Source organism: Electrophorus electricus, chromosome 21, assembly GCF_041902795.1.
Source record: "Electrophorus electricus isolate QZ-2024a chromosome 21, ASM4190279v1, whole genome shotgun sequence".
In the NCBI taxonomy this organism is placed as follows: domain Eukaryota; kingdom Metazoa; phylum Chordata; class Actinopteri; order Gymnotiformes; family Gymnotidae; genus Electrophorus; species Electrophorus electricus.
In genome coordinates, this window is record NC_137517.1 from 7,875,499 (window position 1) to 7,902,061 (window position 26,563).

A 26,563-nucleotide genomic window follows, 5' to 3' on the forward strand; every position below is an offset into this window, starting at 1 on the left:
AAAGAAAACACACAGAGTTGGAGTGGCTGGTTAAGGAGTAATCAACAGTCCTTACAGATTTCTCCATTGAAGAATGCCAAAGCTAATCAGTCTTCAAAGGCCACACACAGGCTGTGTTCTTAGAGGCATTTTTAAGGTTTAGCTTTTTTGATGGTAATTTTTGACTGGAGGCAGTGAGGAAGCCTTGGTGGAGGAGGAGCGTAGCAGGCTTCAAAGCGTTGGCCTGGGTGGAGTGGACGAGGTTCGTTTAAGACTTGCTCGTAAACTCCACGTGGAGACATCTGATGTTACTTAAGCAGCTTAGAAATGGACGGCCACATCACGCTGCTTCTCTGGCATCGGTCGCACCATTTATCTATAACTCACAGAACAAATGACCTTTCATCACGATTCGCGTTGCCTTAAATTTAGCTGAAATGTCTCATGTTGGGTGCATCTGTTATTGACAAGATTCAGACTTTAAATGTTCATATTTTAAAAAGGGAATGTACTGGTCACATTTTCGATGTGAAACACAGCTTGTGATGATTTAGAACGTTAGCAGAGTGCGGCAGTTCGTTGGAGGCCGGTATGTTTACAGGGTCAAGAGTGCGAGGACACCTTAGCAAAAGCGTACTTTGAGCTTCTAGGTGCCACTGTTAGGACGGCCATGTGGCAGCAGTGAAAAGAGGCCAGATGGCCAGCAAACCTTGTGCGTTAAAGCCCACCTCATGAAAAACAACAGAGGTGGCAGAATCCTGAGGATAGGGCATCCCAGAGGAACCATCTGTTGAGGTGGCGGAATCCTGAGGATAGGGCATCCCAGAGAAACCATCTGTTGAGGTGGCGGAATCCTGAGGATAGGGCATCCCAGAGGAACCATCTGTTGAGGTGGCAGAATCCTGAGGATAGGACATCCCAGAGGAACCATCTGTTGAGGTGGCGGAATCCTGAGGATAGGGCATCGCAGAGGAACCATCTGTTGAGGTGGCGGAATCCTGAGGATAGGGCATCCCAGAGGAACCATCTGTTGAGGTGGCGGAATCCTGAGGATAGGGCATCCCAGAGGAACCATCTGTTGAGGTGGCAGAATCCTGAGGATAGGGCATCCCAGAGGAACCATCTGTTGAGGTGGCAGAATCCTGAGGCTAGGGCATCCCAGAAGAACCATCTGTTGAGGTGGCAGAATCCTGAGGAAAGGGCATCGCAGAGGAACCATCTGTTGAGGTGGCAGAATTCTGAGGATAGAGCATCCCAGAGGAACCATCTGTTTGTCATGCCTGGTGGAGAGTCACTGTGGGGAAGCAGGTGAGAAAGTTGGACTATGATGGGTGTAAGGGGGGGAAGAGGACCAAGCACACGTGTATCCTCCAGGTGAATCATCACTGATATTGGGCAGACTATTGGGTCACTGCAGACAATTGAGCTGAAATAAGCCGTGAGCATCAGTATAGCTTTCCAGTGACTTCAGCAGTGTGTGTCGGGGGGTTACCTGGTGGAAGCAAACAGGAATAGGAGCTATAAACTGCACAGGAAACAGGGCCAATTTTAACTCAAAGCAAAAAAAATCTATCCTTTGACCTAAGAATACCATCAGATATACTCTTCTGTATCACTGTGCCTGTGGGAGTTTTCCAATGAACAGTGTACTACTTTAGCTAAATATGACTGTACATGTGCACATCTAAACATCTGTAACTTAATGTCAGTAAAAAATATCCCCACAATACATTTTTCCTATTAAAAGATTACAACAATGTACACATGTACAGTGGTGCTTGAAAGTTAGTGAACCCTTTAGAAGTTTCTATATTTCTATATAAATTTGACTGTTTGTCTCACAAGTCTTAAAAGTACATAAAGAGAACTAAATCAAAACAAATGTGACCAAAATATTAGACTCATAATAATTTATTATATTATTATAATAGACATTCATTTATTGAGGAAAATGAACCAATATCAGTGAGTGGCAAACGTATGTGAACCTTTAGGATTAGCAAATCATTTGAAGTCATTTGGGTCAGGCTTTGTCAGTCAATGGGATAACAGTCAGGTGTGAGTCTGCACCTGGTTTTATTTGAAGAACAGGGATCTAGCAAAGATTTAACTGCACACCACATTTGTGGAGGTGTATCATGGCACGAGCAAAGGAGATTCCTGAGGCCCTCAGGAAAAGAGTTGTTGATGCTCATCAGGCTGGAAAAGATTTCAAAATCATCACAGACTGTGTACAAATGTAGGAAATTTAAGACCAGTATTATCCTCCCCAGGAGTGGTCGACCAACAAAGATCATGCCAAGAACAAGGCATGTAAAAAGTCTGACAGGTCACAAAGGAACCAAGGTAACTTCTAAGCAACTAAAGTCCTTTCTCACAGATTGTAATCTAATCTTAATCCTGAATTATACCAGCAAATTCTGAAGGAAAATGTCATGCTATCGGTTCATAAAATGAATCTCATGAAAATGTGGGTCATGCAGTAAGACATCGACATCACACAAGTTGTTCTACCAAAGAGTGGGAAACACAGCTTGTGATGATTTAGAACGTTAGCAGAGTGCGGCAGTTCGTTGGAGGCCGGTATGTTTACAGGGTCAAGAGTGCGAGGACACCTTAGCAAAAGCGTACTTTGAGCTTCTAGGTGCCACTGTTAGGACGGCCATGTGGCAGCAGTGAAAAGAGGCCAGATGGCCAGCAAACCTTGTGCGTTAAAGCCCACCTCATGAAAAACAACAGAGGTGGCAGAATCCTGAGGATAGGGCATCCCAGAGGAACCATCTGTTGAGGTGGCGGAATCCTGAGGATAGGGCATCCCAGAGAAACCATCTGTTGAGGTGGCGGAATCCTGAGGATAGGGCATCCCAGAGGAACCATCTGTTGAGGTGGCAGAATCCTGAGGATAGGACATCCCAGAGGAACCATCTGTTGAGGTGGCGGAATCCTGAGGATAGGGCATCGCAGAGGAACCATCTGTTGAGGTGGCGGAATCCTGAGGATAGGGCATCCCAGAGGAACCATCTGTTGAGGTGGCGGAATCCTGAGGATAGGGCATCCCAGAGGAACCATCTGTTGAGGTGGCAGAATCCTGAGGATAGGGCATCCCAGAGGAACCATCTGTTGAGGTGGCAGAATCCTGAGGCTAGGGCATCCCAGAAGAACCATCTGTTGAGGTGGCAGAATCCTGAGGAAAGGGCATCGCAGAGGAACCATCTGTTGAGGTGGCAGAATTCTGAGGATAGAGCATCCCAGAGGAACCATCTGTTTGTCATGCCTGGTGGAGAGTCACTGTGGGGAAGCAGGTGAGAAAGTTGGACTATGATGGGTGTAAGGGGGGGAAGAGGACCAAGCACACGTGTATCCTCCAGGTGAATCATCACTGATATTGGGCAGACTATTGGGTCACTGCAGACAATTGAGCTGAAATAAGCCGTGAGCATCAGTATAGCTTTCCAGTGACTTCAGCAGTGTGTGTCGGGGGGTTACCTGGTGGAAGCAAACAGGAATAGGAGCTATAAACTGCACAGGAAACAGGGCCAATTTTAACTCAAAGCAAAAAAAATCTATCCTTTGACCTAAGAATACCATCAGATATACTCTTCTGTATCACTGTGCCTGTGGGAGTTTTCCAATGAACAGTGTACTACTTTAGCTAAATATGACTGTACATGTGCACATCTAAACATCTGTAACTTAATGTCAGTAAAAAATATCCCCACAATACATTTTTCCTATTAAAAGATTACAACAATGTACACATGTACAGTGGTGCTTGAAAGTTAGTGAACCCTTTAGAAGTTTCTATATTTCTATATAAATTTGACTGTTTGTCTCACAAGTCTTAAAAGTACATAAAGAGAACTAAATCAAAACAAATGTGACCAAAATATTAGACTCATAATAATTTATTATATTATTATAATAGACATTCATTTATTGAGGAAAATGAACCAATATCAGTGAGTGGCAAACGTATGTGAACCTTTAGGATTAGCAAATCATTTGAAGTCATTTGGGTCAGGCTTTGTCAGTCAATGGGATAACAGTCAGGTGTGAGTCTGCACCTGGTTTTATTTGAAGAACAGGGATCTAGCAAAGATTTAACTGCACACCACATTTGTGGAGGTGTATCATGGCACGAGCAAAGGAGATTCCTGAGGCCCTCAGGAAAAGAGTTGTTGATGCTCATCAGGCTGGAAAAGATTTCAAAATCATCACAGACTGTGTACAAATGTAGGAAATTTAAGACCAGTATTATCCTCCCCAGGAGTGGTCGACCAACAAAGATCATGCCAAGAACAAGGCATGTAAAAAGTCTGACAGGTCACAAAGGAACCAAGGTAACTTCTAAGCAACTAAAGTCCTTTCTCACAGATTGTAATCTAATCTTAATCCTGAATTATACCAGCAAATTCTGAAGGAAAATGTCATGCTATCGGTTCATAAAATGAATCTCATGAAAATGTGGGTCATGCAGTAAGACATCGACATCACACAAGTTGTTCTACCAAAGAGTGGGTGAGGAATATAGTTAAAGTTTTGGAATGATCAAGTCAAAATCCTGACTTTAATCCAATAGAAATATTGTGGAAGGACCTGAAGCAAGCAATTCATGGGAGGAAGCCCACCAACATAACTGAGTTAAAATTGCTTTGTACAGAGGAATGGGCTAAAATTCCTCCATGTCGATATACAGAACTAATCAACAATTACCGGAAATGTTTAGTTATTCCTGCGAACCAGATACTGAAAGCAAAGGTTCACATACTTTTGCCACTCAGAGATATGGAATATTGGAACATTTTCTTCAAAAAATAAATTACTCATTTGTTTGATTTGATTTGATGTATCTACTTTTAGTACTTTTGTGACAATCTGAGTTAGGTTTAAGTCAAATTCATGCAGAAATATATAAACTTCTAAAGGGTTCATAATGTTTAAAGCACTACTGTGCTCATGCACACACACACGCACACACACACACACACACACACACACACACGCATACACACACACAGAGAGAGAGAGAGATAGAGAGAGACAGAGACAGACATCCAACATCCAAACAGAGAGACATCCAAAAAGAGACATTCAAAGCAATGTTTATTTGCTCATGCCAGTGAAAAATATATCTAATGTGAGTTAAGGCCAATTTTAGGATATAAATAAGTATAGTTATAGAACGTGTTTGCTCATTGTAAAAATAATAACTTGCATTTTAAAATAATAACTGGGCATGTTGTGATGCCCAGTTGAGTTGCATGTGGTTTTTCTAAACATATAACTGACTCACGACCTCCTTTTTCAGTCTTTCACAATATTCTCCATATTTTTCCTATAGACTTACATGAGCATTACATATTTTGATCTCAGAATATTGATTCGTGGTCCTCATTACTTTTCACACATTACTTACCCATCCAAACAGCCCTTTTCATCCCAGATTTGTTCGTCTCATTTTCTGAAATGTTCAACATCCTCTGTAGTTGGTATACACAGTAAGGCTTCCTTAACGTAAATACATACCCATTTGGCTTTCACAGTCCCCTCAAATCCTTTTAATTGTCCGTTCATGATCCCAATGAAAGTCCACTGGTTTTACATTTTTAAGATAGCTAAGCTCATCTCATTAACATTCATTTATTTCCAAGTCCTTCAGTTGTCAAGGTATAACCAACAAAAATGGAAGGATTTAGTGGTAAAGAATTAGCACGTAGCTGAGAGGACAGGCTTACTACAGCCCCTTCATTCTTCTCCTCTTTACCGGTTGGAAAATCACTCATTTTAACACTTCCGAAATTTTCAGCTTAGGTGGCACCCATAGTCCAGTGCTCTACCATTCATCTTTTATTCAAAAACTTTATTTTCTAGCTATAAATGTGCATAGATTTACTACTGGCCTTGTATTAGTCTTTGTAAAGCCAATTTATAGTTTATTCTTTGTTGTTGTAATTAAAATATAATTCTCTCTCTCTCTCTCTCTCTCTCTCTCTCTCTCTCTCTCTATATATATATATATATATATATATATATATATATATATATATATAAATTCCAATCTAATAGTATTAAACATAGTAACATAGTAACAACATCTCTAAGAAGTAAACTATATAGTAACATAGTAACAACATCTCTAAGAGGTAAACTATACAGTAACATAGTAACAACATCTCTAAGAGGTAAACTATATAGTAACATAGTAACAACATCTCTAAGAGGTAAACTATATAGTAACATAGTAACAACATGTCTAAGAGGTAAACTATATAGTAACATAGTAACAACATCTCTAAGAGGTAAACTATATAGTAACATAGTAACAACATGTCTAAGAGGTAAACTATATAGTAACATAGTAACAACATCTCTAAGAGGTAAACTATATAGTAACATAGTAACAACATGTCTAAGAGGTAAACTATATAGTAACATAGTAACAACATCTCTAAGAGGTAAACTATATAGTAACAGTAACATCTCTAAGAGGTAAACTATATAGTAACATAGTAACAACATGTCTAAGAGGTAAACTATATAGTAACATAGTAACAACATGTCTAAGAGGTAAACTATATAGTAACATAGTAACAACATCTCTAAGAGGTAAACTATATAGTAACATAGTAACAACATCTCTAAGAGGTAAACTATATTCTAGAAGCAAACAGAAATGATGGTTAAGCCTACAATAGAAAGAAAATGTATGTCTTCAAAGTCTGGGTAGTAAAAAATGTTTTAAAAAATGGATTAACAGAGATACTGTGGAGAGATGATTCCAAGGAAAGTGGTTCATACACTTGCCAAATAATATATTTTGTTATATTAGAAAACCTGAAAAATTCTACATCCTTATAAAATCTCTTTCTCTCACTCTCTTTTTTCTCTCTCACAATATGTTATGTATGTCTCTAAAAAACCATAATTTACTCATGGCTTGCCCACAGGGGCTTATAATAAAAGATTTTAAACATGTAGCATGGTAGAATAGAGGGGTGGCAGAGCAAAATCAATGGTGGGTTGGTAGAGAGACTGATGCTATGTTTCCACTGTTCAAAAAGGTGGAGTGGGGACATCTGTCAACCATTAACAGAGAAAAAGCTTTTAGAAAGACCTAGATTTGTGCAAGATAGGCTATCAGAATGAGATCTGATTTTCCAAGTCAATAATCATTGGGAAATAATTGGAAATTTACCTGGTAGCATTTGTCTGTCATGTTGTGCATGTTCTAGTATGTCTGTTATATTTAATAAATATTAGGACCATTTTATTGGCAATATCAATAATCTGTATTTTTGTGTGCCTAAAAGTTAAACATTTATTTCATCTGTCAACAGAACATTGTTCCAACAATGCTGTGGAATAGGTGGGCTTGAACAAGCTCAAGACATGGAGCATTTTTTGAGAGTTGTTTCCACCACACTAATCTCCCATGAATACTGCTCTTGTTTTTGTTATATCAAACTCATGAACACAGACATTAGCAAATGTAAAAGGTGCATAGAGATCCTTAGCTGACACCTGAGGGTTTTTGCAGCCCTTCACAGCCTCATGAGCATCAACGGTTGTTTCTTTTGGGATCTTCTGAAATCTCTTTTGACCAGTGGTAGCTCGGTGGTAAGGCACTCAACTTGTAATCAAATGTTGCCAGTTCAAGCCCCAACACTGCAAAGTTGCCACTGTTGGGCCCCTGAGTGAGGCCCTTAACCCTCAATTGCTCAAATTGTATTCAGTCGTAATTGTAAGTTGCTTTGGATAAAAGTGTCAGGTAAATGTCAGGTGTGTGTGTGTAAATGGCTAACTCAAAGTATAAAAATGGCAGGTAGGCCAAATCCTCTCCTAAATTGATTAAAAATCTGACTCAGTTACCCTCTTTTTAAAAGATCATTATCCTAGATGTTTACACCCTTTTTCTATAAATAAACCTGATTGTTTACAGCATTTGTTCACTGACATGCACACTGTAACATACCTTGTAATGCATGTTAAATAAACTGTCTTTTTATTAATGAATTATATTATATCACTGATTGACATCAGAAAACGTTTTAGGAGTCTTGTATGCAGACTGCTAAATAAATTGAAAGAGTTGACCAGTTTTGGTGGTATGTGCAGGTGGGATTAATTTACTGTTTTGGAAAGTGCTGGGGCCCTTCACAAGTTTAAAGACAGTCACACACATATGCATACTTAACTCATCTTACACATTTCTGCCTGAGGTCCCTCGACCCCTCTTTGAGAATCATGTGGACTTATAAAAACATCTGCTAGAAAGGCATAAAACCCACACTTTACATTCCAGCAGTTGTTTAATGCTGGCTGCTGGTTTTACAAAACTCTGGAAAATACAAGCGATGGTAAGGCTCTAAAACACAACTGCAAAGCAAAATCACATGGGTCTAATAATCTCCTTCAGTGTTAAACTGTTCTTCCATTTACACCAGAAATATTTATTATAAGATGCTGTTTTTACAGTGTAGTGTTAAGACAAGGAGAAGAGATATTGTCAGCCCTATCAACAATCACAAGTAATACAAAATGTCCAAGAGGTGTTTTTTGTTTGTCATTCCCTGAGAACATTTTCTATATACATGCTATAAAATTTTAAGAGTCTGTCTAGGATATATGTTCGCTCCAGTTTACATATAGAGTAAAACCTTTCTCTGACGGATATTTGGAGTAGCTCACCATGAGTCATGCAAGCATTTTGGGGCTGAATGGTGAAAGGAACAAGGAAATCACTCATGAATCACCATTACAAGAAGCCAGCAGGGCTTGTGGAAAGTGCAAGAGTTGAGTGAGAACGTACCTCTGAAATTATGGCTAATAATTGTTGCGAAAATTACTACCCTTTCAGCACATAAACACTGTGAGATGGCATAACTGAGCGAGCGGTGCGGGGGTTATGCGCGCTCACGGCTGTGTCTGTGTTGCTAGAATGGCAGGAAGATAGTCACAGCTGTGAAAGAGACTTGTCGTTGCTGAAGGCTTGCTATGACTGCAGACCACATCCAAATGGGATCAAAGCAACAAAAACCTAACGTGGCATACCTCTACATTCATTTATGGTTATTTTGACAGCTTTGCCAAGAAGAATTCTGCCTCGAGTATGCAACTGCTTCAGAAGTGGGTAGTATCACCTTTAGAGGCAGCAGTTGGAACAAGGTTGCAGTCCTCTGACATATGTTTCTGCTCTTTTGCACCTCTCTCCCATCAACTCACTCTCGCCTGCCAACCATATGAGTCATGCATGCTCTCAGAATTTGACCTCAGAGCGAAAGCGTTGGCTCGTGAAGCTGCACACAGACCTCATGGACACACAGGAGATCAGAGGCAAAATGTTTGATGGATGAACGTAGAACTCAAGTTAGAAAGAACAATGAAATAATCTATAAACATGTGCAATTGGACTTGGAGATGGAACTTAATATTTGGACAAAAGATCCATGTGTGTTTGCCAGCAATTTGCCTCTATAGACTCAGCTGGTGATGGGAGACAGAGACCAGCGTGTGAAAGGCCAGAGTGGATGTGGATGTTTCCCTCTACAACCTTTATTAATCTGCATTCTCCAATACTCCCAATCATCACTCCATTCTGTTTTGTTCCAGCCAATATATAGTTCTGCAGAGGAATTTCCTCATAGCATCCATTACAATCTTTTGCCCAACATTACTTTGAGATTTATAACATCTAATCCACCAATAACTGTCCATGTATTTTCCTTTAATTACTAGTTCTTAAGATCTTCCAAAATTAGCTAATTTTATTTTTCCACTACAATCTTGCTAGTGACTAGACACTCCAAATCATGTCTACATTTTGTTAAAGGTCTACAAATTGTTTCACTCTGAGATGTCCATTTATTTGTTTTAGTGTTAGCATGTGCTAATATTATTATATAATATTATATTATTGTATAAATAATTGTTTTGCATACCTGGTCTGCTATGGAATCATGTTATTCAATAATTTTAAGAACAGCACCACATTCATTCTCAGATGTCTCAGTAACTGAGTATTGAGTAAGTCTTTGCTTTCTGCTTGTATTTGCTTAGCATTTACACTCAAGTAGTGTTGGCTGGATGAATTTTTACTGGCATGTGCAAGATCCTGTATTAATCGTAAACTGTGAGAACTGTTAAATCTTCACTTTTATAGTAAATTTCAGCTAATCTACTCTAAGTTGGCAGCCAAACTATATTTAGATAAGCACATGCAGGCCAGGGCAAAACTCTCTCCCTCATGGGACTGTTAATAGGCAAAATGTTTACGGGGCCTTTTTGGCCCACTGCCTCCTAGAGGTTTTTCTCAAGAGCAATTTGTGCATGTACAGAACTCCAGACTGATGTACCCAATATGCCAAACAAATGTGATTCGCTTTAAATACAGAAGCAATATATTCTTTAAATAAGGTTGATCCCATGTCTCTTAACCGAGTATTAACAGATTAGTGGAAGTTAAGTGTTGCTATTTTCACAGTTTACTAAAACAACACAGGTATAATTAGAAAAAATCAAGCAGCAAAGGCCAAAGAAAGTTAAAGAGCCACTTTACTGATATGCTCTTAAGCCACATAATGTGTGTAAAATCATCAAATCAAGGTTTTAACCATTTGAACTACCATTATGGCACAGTCAGTACAATTGCACACTGAAAATACAATAAGTACTAAGAGATCAAATAATGATTGTGCTGGTTAAGTTACAGTATGACAGAATGAAGTATTATGTTCATGGTATAATCGTGCAATAGTGGAAACCCCGAATATGGCTACTATATGCATCATAAGACTTAACTAGAAACATTATTATAAAAAGGGAGATCCAGGTTGTGTATGGAATGTTGTGAGACCCATTATAATCTAATATCTAGTATTAAGGCCAGCTCAAAAAAACAAAGTTAATCATGGAATTTATTTCTGTAGTTAATCATGGAATGTATTTTGGCCAAGGTGAACCTCACATGGGGTCTATATAATAAACAACATACGAAAGATAACTACATAACCATTTATGTACATTGGGTGTTTAACATACAGGTGACCCAGGATGGTATCAACAACATCAGATGACATACAAAGACACTGGGATCCAAACTGATCTCTGAACCTAAAAAAAACATCAGCTATGAATGGCTGGCTCAATGGTAAGGACCAAGAGTTCATATAGAAGAAGCTTCAGGTGGTGTAGTGGCACTTCCTAGAAAGAGGAACCATCTATACAGCAAAGGACATTAGTTCAAAGGATTTTACATAAACTTCATCAAAAAGATAAACAAAAGGAACAGTGGACATTTTAAGCAAATTACATATCACTACACATTTGCCTGTGTAACATGCCACACCCACCAGAGTGCTTCTGTACAGTGGAGGGTTGGACAGGTGTAGAGCTCATGGATCATGGCTCTGTAGTGAGGGGTCCGCTGTCGCGGATCACAGCTCTGTAGTGAGGGGTCCGCTGCTCTTTATGTTTCTCATCACGGACTGCACCATCTCTGAAGTGGTGCCCTGCCCCCCGATGTCTGGTGTATGCAACTGCAACACAGCAATGAGAAATATGTAGAAATCCCAGTATTAAAAAAAAGCAGTGTATGCTTCTTTTATGTACAAATGCATAATGTGAGAAATAGAAAGAATGGCCATTTTTGACCAAATGGGCTTGACAACAGATTCAAATTTCATAGTTATGATTCTAGTCATGATTCTATTGAAGTTCATTCTGGAATTTTGATACACTTGTATTCTACTGAACAAACTGAAAAAAAACAAAAACTGAACAAACCGAACCAGTACACCTGTCAAGTTTTAAAGGCTCGACAGACCTGCTATGCAAGTTCACCTTTTGTTTTTCTAGGAATGTCAACATAATTTGCTGCTAAAAGCAAGCGAAGCTACAGGTGGGATTCCTGCTGGTCACCGTAGCCACCCAAGACTGCCTAGAGTGAGAAGAGATGCCACAACAGCCTGAACAGTGCTGCTGTACTTTACTACAGAGTCATTGTTTCATGTATAAACCCCTGGCAAACCTAAGCATGACTACTCAATCGCCTGGCTAAGAATATCTTCCTGACATTTACTTGAAAGAAAAAAAAAAAAAAAAAAAAAAAAAAAAGGCCCCAGGAGCACCGTTTCCAAAAGTTGGCACAAGGACTGGAAAGAGAAACGTTTTCGGTCAGCTGCACCAGGACATGATGCTGTAGCTCACTTATTTCTTGGCAGTGCCAGTGTTGGCAAAGCATGCCAGTTATAATCTAGACATTTTGAATACTTTTATACTCTTGTGATTATGACCATTAAATATTGATTGTATTATGTTTAATAAAATCTTCTTTTTCTACAAGTCTATGTACATTGTCTTACATGAACAGAAAAGCGTAGCATGCTGGTATAAAAGTGAATGGGCCAGACCCCACGTCAAGCTCTAATGGTTTGGTATAGAATTTCTGACATCCTATTCTGTGCCTAATTACATTTACTTATCCTGTTCATCCAGTGACTGCTGTGAATAGGGCAGCTGACAATAGGGGAAAGACCCTGTGGCAGTTAGGAGGGACAGCTGACAACGTGGAATAGAGCCCAAGTTGCTGTCATGGGTTAGCAACGTACGGCGGCATACATGGTCTGTTAAATCATGTGTATACAACTTGCTTTGATGGAAGGAGAACTAATACAATCTATACTGGAGAAGTCAGGCAGGAGTGTCGGTAGATGGCAGTGCAGTGTTGGCAGCATTAAATGATAAAGAGCAAGATGTGGGGCTAAAAATAGAATTGGTGAAGATTTTTAATAGCACTGAGGAATCATGTTTACCAGATGAATTGAAACTGTGGTTTCTCCAGTTTGGCTTGCTGCCTAGTATTATGTGGCCACTCATGGTTTATGAGGTCCTAATTACCAAAGTAGAGAGGTTGGAGCAGATTACAAACAAGGCTATAAGGAAGTGGTTAGGGGTGCTGCATTGTTTAAGTAGTGTGGCAGGGTACAGGAGACGTGTGTTGTGCTACTGCTGACAAGTTTAGCTGAGGAACTTAAATGTGCTTAGGTGAGTTGGGAGATGATTTTGTTAGGGTCCCAGGATGCACTGATAAAAGTCGGACAGAAAACAGGCATCAACCAGGTGCAGTCAACCAAGAGCCTCAGGGATGTGACTGGCCAAGTGCCATGTGGAAAAACAGGTATTGGGTCAGGTGGTTCATGGAAAGCGTTAAAGGCCACATTGCCAGAGAGAAAGCAAACAATTACTAGTATTATTTGCAAACAGGAAGAGGAAGCACGAAGCGCAACAGCAGCAAGGCTTTGTTAGGAAAATCGAGAGAAGAAGTGGAAAATCACCTGGCAAGAGCTGTGGGCAATAGATTCAAGTTCCATAAAATATTTGCTGGGAGTGACTTACAATGTCCTTCCAACCCCATAAAACCTTGAACAGTGGGCAGGTGAAGAGCCTAGCTGTAAATTATGTGGGGGTTGGTACACTGAAGCATATTTTATCAGCATGCCAGGTAAGTTTGCTGCAAGGACAATATACACGGAGACACAATCAGGTGCTCAGTGTATTAGGATGTTTGTTCAATAATAAGTGCTTAATGGTTAAAGCTTTGTCTAAAAGTAATACAAATAAACTGTGTATGAGGGGCAGTGTTTCGGAGAGCAAGAGCAGGCTATAAATATTGGTAGATGGGGTGAAGCATGAGACTGGAAATCGCTATTGGATGTAGGTAAAAAATTACATGTCCCACGCTGTATTGCATTAACTACTCTGAGGCCAGACATGGCAGTGTACTCTCAAGTAAACAGATATTTTATAGAGTTAACAGTTCAATTTGAGGATGTAGTTGATGAAGATTTTGAAAGAACAAGCTGAAGTATGTGGACTTGGTAGCTGAGGTGAGCGAACATGGGTGGCAGGCACATATGAGACCAGTAGATGGTATGGTACTATGGAATGAAGTGAGTAGGCTGGGCCCTATGTAAAGCTCTAATTGCATAGGATATTTGCCATCTTATCCTGTGTATAATTACAATAGTGCAACGACATCATTTTATTATTTTTAAATAGGCCTCACAAACAGTCAAGTGAACACCAGAAAAATTCCACAATTTTTGCAGTGAAGTCAATAGTGTGTCTCAATTTAAATTAGTTAATCTAGCACTTAAAATGGCTTCCTAATGAGACAAACAGTGTAAACTGAGTACATCGGAATTTGTACCACACTGGTAATGTAATCAGTAGAGACTGAGAGTGGATTTGCAGGTTGGACTGGTGAAACAAACTTGAGAAACGGTTGCAAAATGCCACTAAATATTGCAAGTGTGAGTCTTTCACATTAGAATGCAGCCGTATGGGTATATCTTACCAGAGACTCATTCATAGTGGCGAAAACAGCATTACGAATCATGCTGGCATAGTCATGAAGTCTAGGGAAGAAGAAAGGGGAAAATTACATTTGTTAGAACAATTCAACTATCCAAAAAGGTGAAGGACCAACGTGGCTTGGATCAGGAAGGTCTAACACCAGAACTGGCAGGCCCGGGTTCAGCAGTGGCTTTCACAGGGATTTCTGTGGTCACGTAATCTCTTAAATTACCACTTTTAATAAGTGTGTTAGAAAAGGAAAACTAATCGCCAATCCCTGCCTTATACAAACACTGGTCACTTTTTCAAAAGACTTTGGGAGTTATCCGATATTCAAATCTCCCACTGATGGTGTGATTAAATTCAACACTAGGCTTGTTCCTCTTACTGTGTGTGCAAATTTACCCTTTGCCTACTGTAATATAATAAAACTTGACAATCTAGATTCAGAGCGTGAATCCAATTTTAACCCCAGTTAAATTAAAATGAGGAACAGGAACTGAGCAGAAGTAAACAGCACCTGCTCTTAGGAAGGGCCAGACTTGCATTATTAAATCACCACAAGTGACTACTCAAAATTAAAAATGAGGCCAATGCACTAGCTGAATTTACTTCAGATGGTCCAGCATGAGACAGCTGGCCAGTAGCATTGCTGTGGGGTTGGCAATGTTCCGTCCAGCGATGCTCTTGCCGGTGTTCCTAGTAGCCTGCCAGAACAAGAAATCTCCCATAAATCCCATATGTCAACATAAAAACCTGATAAGGTATATAGCTGAGGCCTAGTTTCAGAGACTGCATGGGGACAGCTGAAGAGCACTCACTGTTTCAAATACTGCGTAATTATGGCCGTAGTTGGCACCAGGCACCAAACCAGGCCCTCCTACCAGACCGGCGCACACATTGCTGACCACGTTGCCATAGAGATTGGGCATCACCATGACGTCAAACTGGTGAGGTTTGGAAACTAGCTGTAAAAAAGGACAGTGCAAAAACAATTCTCATGTATGACAAGTTTTCTTTAAAGATAAGGTACTTTCACGATGTGTTTGAATTTATACTGTTAAGCTGTTGCCAGTTAATTTTACAATATATAGATAGGTAATCTAGAATTACAGGAGACTGCAACTCTATCAAACTTAACTACTATTGATGTTTACTACTTTATGTTTGCACACTTGAACTACCATCACCCCCCCCCCCCATTTAGATTAATCAAACAATGTTGATTCACTTGATTCACCACTAAAGGCAGGCATCCAGAAAACATTAAGGCCAAGATTCCAACTCCTACACTAACTCATTTCAGTTTCTTACCGTCATTTTGTCATTTTGTTTTTAGAAAGAACTTCCCTTCTGTTCCACAATACATATTTCACAATGCAATCCCCCTAATATTACATAACCACATTACATTTATCAAACAGAACTCAAGTTTGACCAAGACATGGTAAAAAAGAAATTAAGGGGCAACATTATCAGTTTCCCATTTACAATTAGACAAATTTACAATTTGACTCGCAAAAAGCCAGCTAAATTCAGAATGGCTTTTGGGACTGGGATTTTCATTTGCCAAATGCTAATCACAAGTATGATTCGGTCTGAATCAAAGAATCTCACCCTCCTACAAGTCCAGAAAAAAGAACAATTTGTTTGTGAATAAGCCATCACATGCTCACCTGCATAGTGGTGTTATCTACAATCATGCTGTCGAAGGCGATATCAGGGTATCCAGAGGCTACCTCCCTACAGCACTGTAGAAAGAGCCCATCAGCCAGTTTCCTGTTGGGCCCATAGAACAAGATGCAGTCAGACAGAAAGGGAAGGGGTAAAGAAATAGTGCACACTAGCACACTGTTTCAAGGTTGCAGACATCTCAAGTCTGGGAAGGTAGTTAGCATCTATATCTTCCAACTTACTACTGGCTAATTCCTTATATAGTAGATTGAGATAGAGAGATAGAGAGACAGATAGACAGACAGACAGACAGACAGACAGATGGACAGACAGAGATGCCACACAGCACAAGTAAACAAGTGAACCACTCTGAAGAAGGTCAGAGTCAAGTACTGAACAGGATGGAACAAACAGTTTAGTGCAATCACAGCTTCAAGATGTGCAAAACTTTGTGGGAGATCTGTGAGAGAGAGTCAGCTGGAGTTTGCAGTGGAACACCCTTTACACTGATGAGCACGGATCATTCGAGGCTTAAACAAGACTCATACTCCCATCCATGCCCACTGCGGCATGGACATGACCATGCGGTCCATAAACCCACATGGTCATGGAGACGGTGCGATCCGTGAAACATAGCAAGGTGAGCTGACTCACATGATGTTGGCCTTGTGCACGGCTGTGACCCTGCGCCGCCCCTTCTCCCTGGCCAGCTGAAATGCGTAATCGGCGATACGAAGTGAGTTGTTCCGTGTGATGATCTTCAGGCTTTCCACCACGCCAGGCACACTCTGACAAAGCCAAACAGAGGACTCCAACCTTAGAAAGCATTTAAATGCAACTTAGTCCATTAATGGGAATTCATATGCAAAAATAGATGGTAGTGGTGTTGTATAGAAAGATAAAGAATGAGAGAACCGACTGTGACCAGTGTACTTCATTAGTTTAATAGGCTATAGTGTAATTGCTCAAGGTGGGATAGTTGATGGGTGTGGAGACAGTATTCTGTGGGCTTTGGTGAGTGGTGGGGGGAGCAGTGTCTACCTCGTGCTCCAGGCTGCTGTACTCGCCCTCTGTGTTCTCCCTGATGATGATGATGTCTATATTCTTGTGCCGCGTCTGCACTCCTGGAAGAGACTGGCAGCGCATCACGTTGGCATACAAGTCGAGGCCAGTGCTGAGAGAGGGTCAGGGTTACAGAAGGGAAGAAAGTTAAACAGAGGGAAGAGAGAGATAGGGAGGAAAAGAGGGAGATGGAGAGAAAGAGGGAAAGAAGAAAAGAAACAGGGATGGAAAGAGATGGGGGAGATGCCATATCAAGTTAGGCCACTATGCCGATTACAGCAACAGCTAACAAATTAAAGCTGACAGCCCCTATTTACTGCAGTGCTTCTGGAAAAAAAAACTAAGAGGGCACTTTAAGAGAGCTGATATAATTTTTATTAAGTTTCTTTAATATACTTTAAAACACTACCGTAAAACGTTGTTCCTGGACTTGTGTGAAGGGGGCAATGTGTGATTTGTCTCCAAGTTACCTACAAAAAGAGTATTCAATATGAATCAGAACTACAGCAACTACAAGCAAACACTGATGAAGTTTCGGATAAATACTGATTAACTCTCAAGATAGTCAACTATATTAAGTTTCAATGGCATTAATCCTTTAGAACAACCAACCTTTTAGAGCAACTCCATTGCGGCGTATGGCTGTGATGGCATTATTAATGTCATCCTCGCTAGTTATGGAAGAGTTGATATTTACCACCTCAAAGTCCAAAGGTACACAGCTGAATCTGCAACGGAGGGAGATGCACTTACGGCCATTCTATCCACCCATCTATAACTGCTTCTCTAGCCATGTTATGGTTCCAAATTTAAAAGCTGGGACAACGTATGCTTCCAGTCTCCAAATCGTTGAGGGTGGCCTAGCATCCATCCAGTTCTGATACTGACCTGAAGAGCTCACGCACATGGTTGAGCAGCTCTGGGCCAATCCCGTCCCCTGGAATCAGTGTGACGGTGTGTCTACCGCCATACCGCGCAGGGGGAGGCTGAGGACATCAACACGGAACTTTCAGACTTGGATGCTCAGCTGAGCATTGACTGTGCTCTCAGATGAGACTATGACATTGAATGTATTAATATGCTTGAATTTAGATTTAGTTTGAAATGACACTTACTATGATTTGTCCCTTTGGGGTCATGATTGTTGAGAGAAGGAAAATATTAGTAAAGGAGAGTCAAAATTACTACATACAATAGAAAGTATGCTTTTAGAATAGGTTCTCCTTGCTCAAACAATCCGTTATGGTAACCAGCAAACAGACATCGCTGACACAAGCCAATTTATTAGCATGGCAGCTGAATGCATGATGACAAAAAAGCAAACAAAAAAACTCCAAAATAATATAGAAAGTGGTTACACTTCTAATCAGATTAATTTACCATCTTATACACTATTCACATATATGTGGGAAATACATATAAAAACAGCACAAATGCCACAGAAAGTCTTTCAACAGAAACTAAAACCAAACTTATCAAGAACCACATTAAAATGGGCACTATTAACTAAACCTCATCATAAATGACTGACCTTTGCATGGCAGATTTTAGTTTTTGAACAGCTAAAAAGTTGAACAATAGCAACAGACCCATTAAAATAGATAATAGTTACATTACAGTTGCTTCTTGTGGGATGGATATAGTAGTTTACAACTAGGGTAATTCAGATTTACACAGGTTAGACTGTTAGTGATTTAGATACTTAATAAGAACATGTGTGTAGGGGATATCACTTTGTTATTAGACTGCATTAAAGTTTTGGATGTAAAGTAATGGATGAACTGATCACACTTTAAGGGGTCAGGAAAGACCTGCTCTTTTCTGCTCAGGTTTCGTTCATCGCGTTTCTTCCAGAAATAAGAGAGGAGGGGAGGTTCACGTTGTTTCTTTAATGCTACAGTATAGCATTACAAGGAAATCAGACAACAAAATCACAACCTACCGTATATGTACATTTCTCTCTTTGTTTGGAGGCTGACACTCCAATAACCTGAGGAGAAAACAGTTGTAAACAACAAGTCCCGTTATCAGTTCTCAGGTAAGCTGTTTCTCATTTGGTAAACTTGCTGATGGAGACGCATCGTGTCGTATAAGCTGTACTTTCGACTTGTACAGACCGTTTCAGGAAGTAACCAGCAAATAGCTTTTGGTGTTGGCTACGATTTCCTTTTGGGCACACGGGCCAAGTACCACTTCGACATGGAATATATTATTATTATTATTATTATTATTATTACTCCTCTGAGAAACGTGTTTATGTATGTGGTACTGAGCCAGCTAGCTAAGGTATATAACTAGCTTAGCAAGCTAGCTTTTTTTCAAGATAGTCAGACCTTTCTGGCAAACTGTCATACCGCAAAAGTTGTTACTTGGTTTCCATAGCCAATTACCTAGAACGAATCATAAAGCTGCCTTGTCAAATATCTATAAGTCAGAACATTTAATGTCTTGCCTTAGCCGCATGTCCCACAAGTCCGCTAGTCACTGATGTTCGAGCATTCGTGAGAGACAGAACAGCTCTAAACGTGGCCATCTTGCTATGAGTTGTGAGCTGACTCTGATTAACGCCTTGTTGAATCAGATTCCCGGATGCTTTCAGTTATTTTGTCCATAGCTAGTTACTTTTTAAAAACTTGCTTGAACTTCTTAAACACATAGCTAGATAACTAGGTTACCGGTAATGTCTATGACACTAGGTCATAGTGCATTGTTTAGGAGTAACATTTGGTTCAGAATACAAATTAAATAGTTAATAAAATAAAATAAAACAACAACCTTTAAAAAAAATTATCTCAAAGTCTATTCCAGCAGTAATGTCTCACACATCACAATAAGACCAACGCATGGGCAGGTTGCACATACTTTTTATTAACGTATGCTCTGGCCAACATTATTTATTATCATTATTTACAATCATTTTGTAAATTGAGTAATTGAATACAATCTATTTGAAATGCCGCAAAGTGACGGAATAAGTATACTACTATGTGCAATATTAAGTTCAATTTTACTTGGCATCGTTTAGGATGTCAGCCCTGCAGAAGCTCGATCCCGTGTCCCTGAGGAGTGTGCGCGCTCACGAGTGTGGGTCACGGGCAAGGACGTACCATTCTGCACGCCGCCGGAAGTTATCCATGATAGACATATCCCTCGACAATACTGCACGATAATATTCGTTTAGCATTTTTTTCTGCTTGACATTAGCAAGCTTATACTTAAATATTAGTTGCTGAGCTGTGTTTTTAATGAATGGAAACTCGATACAAGATGGCTTGATCATGCCTTCAGTTCGTTTGGTCGCTGCTTCGGCATCCGCGTACAAGTGTCTTCATTTGTTTCGTCTGTAAAATTCTTGAAAACGTCTTGGAGACTTCTTAACCGCCATTTAGTAAGGCATTCAATATAACTTTATCAACGCTAATTCAGATTTCCAGCTATATTTCACTATGCTAGTTAGCTAGCTAGCTAGCTAGCCAAGTACATAACAGTTATGTTATTAACTTAACGTTCGCTAGTTAGCTGCTTAGCATTAGCAAGCAAACTTGAACCCATTGATGAAAAAATGCGGATAGTGGCAGCTTCTCTGTTCTTTACTTGATCGTTTAATAGAAGTGTATAATTTTCGTCCTGTGATTATCACTGCATCTGCACGTTTGCGTTTGTGTCCTAGGTGATGAGATGTTGCTTTCAATCTGCATGGTAGCAAATCGACCTTCCTCTAATTTATAAATACACGGAAACAGAACTTTGAATTGATATATCTAAATTATATCGCAACCAGATCCTTTTCTATAACTTGTATTGCGTATAATGCATGTTTGTCTTTCTTATGAATGCATGCATTTTGTTGTTGCTTTAGCCGCAAACTCTAGACGCTGCACAGAAAACGCAAACGTAGAAGAAATGTAAGCTATGTGAGAAAAATGTGATTTTCTTAACATGGTCACTCACTTGAACACATAACACATGTAACTATGTCACTCCAGTATTTTTTGTTCAGAGCAGAAGACTCATCACTCATTTTCGTCTCAATTTGTGTCGTCAGTTGTCATGAGGCTGGCAGGTTAGTACACCTATTATTCGCTAGACTGTTGCATTGAGTCTGGGTACTGTAACAAGCAAGTCATCTATTTGAATAAGAGATTAAGACGAGTATATGGAAAAATGCAGATGATCACGTTTGATTTAGGGGCGTATTCAGGACACGTGTTTGCTTTTGTGGTGTAACAGCACGTTTTGTATGCATACCTTACATTTTAGGTCCATGATTTGCTAAACCGTGACTGAGGTGGTTAACGCACAATTGAATTTTAAATATTAAAGCCAACTATTCTGATGGAATTGGGGCGGGGGTGGGGGTTATGAACACGCAAAGTAGCTTCAGAAAGAAAAAAACAAAACATCCACAAATATATGGTCACATTTAGTACCCTAATTCTATTAATTTATTTGCAAGGAATAGTTTTGCCTCACTGTCCCAGTACGTATGACGGATATGGCAGGATCAGTCATTCTCAAGATTTATCTTGTAATATCAGGCTTCACAGTGTATTGTATTTTTTTTTTTAAATAATCCTTGTAATTCCCAGCCCTGTTGAGTGGTGAAATGCCACATGAAAAGTAAGTGCTCTTAAGAGTATGCCAGCACCACTAGCCAACGTACATAAGATACTGCTGGTGAGTTTGGCAACATGTAATGGCAGCAAAGAAGTATCTTTATCTGCTGGCTGTATTACTAACATACATGGTTATGCACTAACTGATGTGGTGTTAAAGAAAAAAACATTTATTGTTCATGCTGAAGCTTGGTGCTAAAGGATAAATCTTGATGTGAAAGTGAATTAAGGGCAAAGTGGACACAACTCCTCCAACTGACACCATGCCTGGTACACTTCCCTGTATGTCTGTACTGCATGCTCGCAGTGACTTCATGTCCACTTATTTACATTTTCCATATTCCCTCAGGGCCACTGCGGGCTGTTGCTGTGGTTCTTCTTGTGGGCTTGACTTGGCTTCTAGCAAGTTCCATACTAGGAGGAGATGGCTCCTCCATAGTGAAGATGATTTTTGCTGGTGAGCGTTTTGTTATTACACTTCAAAGTATCGGGGGATGGCTGATGTTAGGGGGCGTGATGTTAGCTAGTTGTATATGTCGGGATATGACACCTCCGACCACTGAATGGGTTAATTCATCCACTTTGATGTAGGCACTGAACAGACAGTCATTGACCCCTATTTCGTTAATTTTTTCTACATAATGACGAGGATTGTTAATCAGTCAATATGTAAAATAACTGATTGACTGACTGGCAAAAGGATTTGGGTTCCTATTGGCAAAAAATAGCACACTATTGTTAATTCATGCTATTAAACTGGCAGAGACCATGGAATTTGTATTTACTGCTAGTCAAATCAGTGGGGCTGCATTCACCCATAAAGGTGCGGAGGTATTGTGCAAAGAAAAAGTACCTGGAGGCATTGATTTGTCATTGAAAAGGAGATTCAATGGCTGCCATGGTTGCTGCACAGCCATTGCAAAGAATTCAGAGAATCCTACACATGGACGTATTTGTAAAACAAAAGCCTTAACGTTTTACATTTAATAAGTTGTACACAATTTTCGATCATTTTTATATCTACTTTCACTTGCTAAAAGTACCAACAGCTGCATATATGCTGCTTCCAAAGATTGCATCGTTTGGACTAAATGTTTCCATGGTCTCATGCAGTGTAATTTCAAGAGTCAGTCAGAATATGTCTGATACGTGAAACACATCCAACTACTTCTCGTTATTGCATTAACATATATATAACAGCAAAGTGAAATAAACACATTGACCTTCATGTACCGTTATTGTTATTTCTTTTTACTAAGACAGCAGTTTTTACTATGTGATTGCTCACGTATGTAGTGGATTCTTTTGTTTTTCTTTTTACTGTGGTTACATTTACAGATCTATGTATTTGGTAAGGCTTTATGCAATTTTGTAGCCTGTATCTAGGCTTTCGTGCTTGGACATAAAATGCAACCCCAGGTTGCAGTCCAACCTAGTTAAAATATTTTTCCATGTGAACAAGGCTTTTCTAGGCTGTGCTTATTGCTTTTCGCCGTCGTCGAAACGGAAATCAGGTAGCTAGCTACATACAAATGTCAGGAAACCCGTTTCCGAATTTGTTCCACGTGGCCACATGATGCTTGCTCCATTCCTGATTTTGCCGTTTCACCTAATAAATTCGGAATGTTTTGCCACTCAGTCTAACTGAGGGGACGTATTTTGACGGAAAAGTGACGTCAGTGCGTACAGTATACAGGATATTAAGTGACATCTACTATGTATATTTGACATAAGGAAATAACTTTTATAAAGCCATCATAAATTCCTTAGCTAAAACACAGATTTCAGATTTCTTATTTTTAAAAACTGTCATTTTTATTTCAGTTAACAAGTACATTTTTTCATTGCTCATTTTCTATAACGAAAATAACCACTACCTAGCACCATGTTTTACCTGGAATTTCTCGATTGACCATGTAAGCCTTCAGTACACTGGACATGAAATCTGAAACAAACTTATTACCACTATATATTTCTAATTCTTTACAAAGGTTTATCAGATTTCAACAGGCAGATGTGCTTAGTACTTCTTTAGCTAATATGTTGAAACACAGTTTTGATCCGAAATCATTCACTGATTGATTGTGTTATTCTAAAATCCTCAGGTGGACAGGAAGAGCCCACCCCAGGTAGGATGAAGAACTTCACTCTAACTTTGCATGAGAAGTCTGTTTTTGTTTGTGTTTATTTGTTTAGTTGTTTTTGGGTGTTAAATTTTAACATTGTGCTCTGCCTTGTTTTCTCTTAGAACCAAGACCACACAAGTACAAGTGTGGACTCTCTGCTCCATGCCCTCCGAAACACCTTGCCTTCCGTTTACTCTCTGGAGCCGCCAACGTCATCGGTCCCAAAATCTGTCTGGAGGATAAAATGTAAGCCATAAAATGCCTGTCTGCCTGACTATCATTCCATCTTTCTTTCTGAATGCCATCATTAGCAGCTTTGTAATCTCCCACTCCTGTGTGCTGGCTGTGATTCCATCTTTATGTTGTCTTTGTGTCCCTTTAACAAGATTCATGATCATTGTTTTAAGTATAGCCTTTCAAGCTTTCTCAGCTGTGTATTTTGTTATTTCAGTCTCATCAGCAGTGTTAAGGACAATGTTGGCAGGGGCCTTAACATTGCCTTAGTAAACGGTAACTATTTTTAATACACTCTTGATGTAGCTTGTGCATAACTATTTTAATACAAAATATATTATAGAATTGTTACATTTTGTCATTTATTATATTATTGTTACTATTATTATGATGTTACTATTTTATATATATATATATATAGATATATATAGAGCATGTAACAGTATAATGTCCGTCTTCTTTTTCTTTATGATGATGATAACGCTTTGTTCAATATTGCCTTTTTCAGGTGTCTCTGGAGAGCCTTTGGAAACAAAATCATTTGACATGTGGGCAGGAGGTTAGTCTCTTTTAATAATACTCCAGATAAAAAATTTTAAAAATTTGTACATTCAATGTTTGTTTTTCATAGTCTTAAAAGGATTTTAATGTAATGGTTTATGCTTAAATTTGTTTCTATGATGAATATAACATTACAAAGTTTAAAATTAACATTTAATTTTAAATGCCCCCTTGGCAAATAGTTTTCATGCAAAAGTTTAGTCCCTCACCTCAAATGCTCTGTATATGTGCAAATTATTTCTGTACTGATGGAAAAGCATCATAGATGGCTGTCCCATGAAGCTGATTAAGAGAACAAGAGTGTGCAAAGCTGTCAAAGTAAAGGGTGGCTACTTTGAAGAATCTAACATCTAATATTTGTTTAACACAGCATAACGGCATATGTGTCATTTCCTCGTTTTGACACATTCGGTGTGTTGAGTAGGTGTATTGAAACATCTGTCAGAGCCTGAGCATCCTCACCCTCTCCACAGATGTGTCTGATCTGTTGAAGTTTCTCAGACCTCTCCATGAGGGAACACTAGTGTTTGTGGCTTCCTTTGATGACCCAGCTACTAAGTAAGATTCCACGCATTGCACATGCTTCAGATCATATCTTATCCCTGTTTCAACTATAAACGATGCCAGTCAATGTGAGTTTACGCAATAATGCCCCAAGCAAGTCTCCGTCTGTCTTTATAATGTCCTTAAAGTTGATTTCTATCTAAACACTGGCATGCAGGCTGAATGATGAGGCACGGCAACTGTTCGAGGAGCTGGGCAGTACAGCAATAAAAGACTTGGGCTTCAGGGACAGCTGGGTGTTTGTGGGAGCCAAAGGAATAGAGAACAAAAGCCCATTTGAACAGGTAAAACTGACCCCTTTTAACACAAAGAAGAAGTCAAGGCTGCCTGTTAAATTATTCAAGTGATAAGTAATAAATGATAAAAGATTCCTGAAGACAGTGATGCTGTGTATTATTGCGACACTGCCCTTTCTAAACTCCTTCTTTGTTTTTCTCTCAGCGTATGAAGAACAGCAAAAGTAGTAATAAGTATGAGGGTTGGCCTGAGTCTTTGGAGATGGATGGCTGTGTTCCTCTACGCGCTCCACTAGAAAGTTGATCTCTTAATGGGACTTTGATCATCAGTCTTCAAACACGGTGCTTCAGCAAATACAAAACTGGCCCAATTACAGACATGCTGAAGTCTTGAATCACACAATTGCCTGAATCATCTCAAAGTGGATGAATGTTTTCTGAAGGATATCAGTTTTCTACAGAATATTTTTTGTGAAAGAAAAATGAAAATCTTAACACAAATTCAACACATTTAGCCCTGCCATTCAACAGAGGAAGTGAAACTAAAAGAAGCAGAAAATAAAAGGAAAAAGGAAACATAAGGTTGGCTTGAAAGGGAAATCAGTTGGGCCACAGGGTGGGTGTGGGTAGGTGTGAGTGTGTGTGTGAGTGTGTGTGTGAGTGAATGAGTGTCTGTGTGTTTAATCATTTCATGAAGAATGAAGTACATCATATGTCAGCCAAGCTTATTTTGAAGTAATGTGCATATTTCTGATTATTTTATTTTGTGTTGTCTTTATCCTTTTTTTTTTAAAAAGTTTTTATTTAAATAGTAGAATGTGTGACTACCACATTCCACATTTTTCATTTGTCTACTCACATTCCAAATCACTGCTATAAGGGAGCGCTGATGTTATGATGTACAATAAAGTAGTTTCCTTGTTTTTTCAGGAAAGCTTAATATACCAAGTGATGTTCAATTAATGTACATTTTAATATACTTATAACAATATATGTGTGTTGGGCATAATTATAGTGAATTATAACTGAAAAGCTTCAAGTAAAACCACTGATAAAGTTTCAAGCACCCAGAATATGATTTGGATTTAATCTTTTAAAAATAATTTTGTAGTAAACTGAGAAATGTGACTAAATACTGTACTTAAAGTATAATTGTTGC

General features: G+C 39.3%; 2 protein-coding genes across 12 annotated transcripts; one reads left to right on the top strand and one right to left on the bottom strand.

The window, feature by feature from the left end:
* Positions 1-10,512: 10,512 nt before the first annotated feature.
* idh3g (isocitrate dehydrogenase (NAD(+)) 3 non-catalytic subunit gamma) lies at positions 10,513-19,667 on the bottom strand. 2 transcript variants are annotated; one of them, XR_014119076.1, is made up of 14 exons: positions 19,520-19,667; positions 19,010-19,057; positions 18,183-18,194; positions 17,956-18,053; positions 17,680-17,795; positions 17,477-17,537; positions 17,047-17,179; positions 16,660-16,793; positions 16,008-16,110; positions 15,153-15,299; positions 14,944-15,038; positions 14,333-14,393; positions 11,328-11,513; positions 10,513-11,195 (listed from the first exon to the last, which is right to left on the bottom strand). XR_014119076.1 is itself a non-coding variant. In XM_035521489.2 (13 exons), exons 1-13 carry the CDS (start codon positions 19,598-19,600, stop codon positions 11,412-11,414), a joined length of 1,191 nt encoding a protein of 396 aa, XP_035377382.1. In that variant the 5' UTR covers positions 19,601-19,667; the 3' UTR covers positions 10,513-11,411. The 2 variants fall into 2 exon arrangements, 1 of the variants encoding a protein (XP_035377382.1); XM_035521489.2 differs by having other exon boundaries at positions 10,513-11,513.
* LOC113581379 (FAM3 metabolism regulating signaling molecule A) lies at positions 19,021-26,143 on the top strand. Of its 10 annotated transcripts, none has more exons than XM_027016489.3 (11): positions 20,125-20,455; positions 20,927-20,972; positions 21,054-21,130; positions 22,033-22,140; positions 23,789-23,812; positions 23,932-24,055; positions 24,261-24,319; positions 24,552-24,602; positions 25,078-25,162; positions 25,326-25,452; positions 25,610-26,143. In XM_027016489.3, the coding sequence occupies exons 3-11, from the start codon at positions 21,118-21,120 to the stop codon at positions 25,706-25,708; spliced, it is 690 nt and encodes a 229-aa protein (XP_026872290.1). In that variant the 5' UTR covers positions 20,125-20,455; positions 20,927-20,972; positions 21,054-21,117; the 3' UTR covers positions 25,709-26,143. The 10 variants fall into 10 exon arrangements, with proteins under 10 accessions (XP_026872293.1, XP_081560540.1, XP_035377383.1 ...); XM_027016490.3 differs by having other exon boundaries at positions 21,068-21,130; XM_027016491.3 differs by having other exon boundaries at positions 21,073-21,130.
* The last annotated feature ends 420 nt before the right edge of the window (positions 26,144-26,563 follow it).

Bases quoted from the DNA above. Each gene is read 5' to 3' on its own strand.
- idh3g (XM_035521489.2), bottom strand. From the start codon at position 19,600: ATGGCCACGTTTAGAGCTGTTCTGTCTCTCACGAATGCTCGAACATCA. The intron at 17,180-17,476 runs GTAGTGTTTTAA...ACCCTCTCTCAG, and splicing joins TCCAGGAACAACGTTTTACG to CACTGGCCTCGACTTGTATG. The intron at 16,111-16,659 runs GTGAGTCAGCTC...TGGGCCCAACAG, and splicing joins GTGCACAAGGCCAACATCAT to GAAACTGGCTGATGGGCTCT.
- LOC113581379 (XM_027016492.3), top strand. The intron at 24,056-24,260 runs GTAAGCCATAAA...TTGTTATTTCAG, and splicing joins ATCTGTCTGGAGGATAAAAT to TCTCATCAGCAGTGTTAAGG. The intron at 24,603-25,077 runs GTTAGTCTCTTT...CCCTCTCCACAG, and splicing joins ATTTGACATGTGGGCAGGAG to ATGTGTCTGATCTGTTGAAG.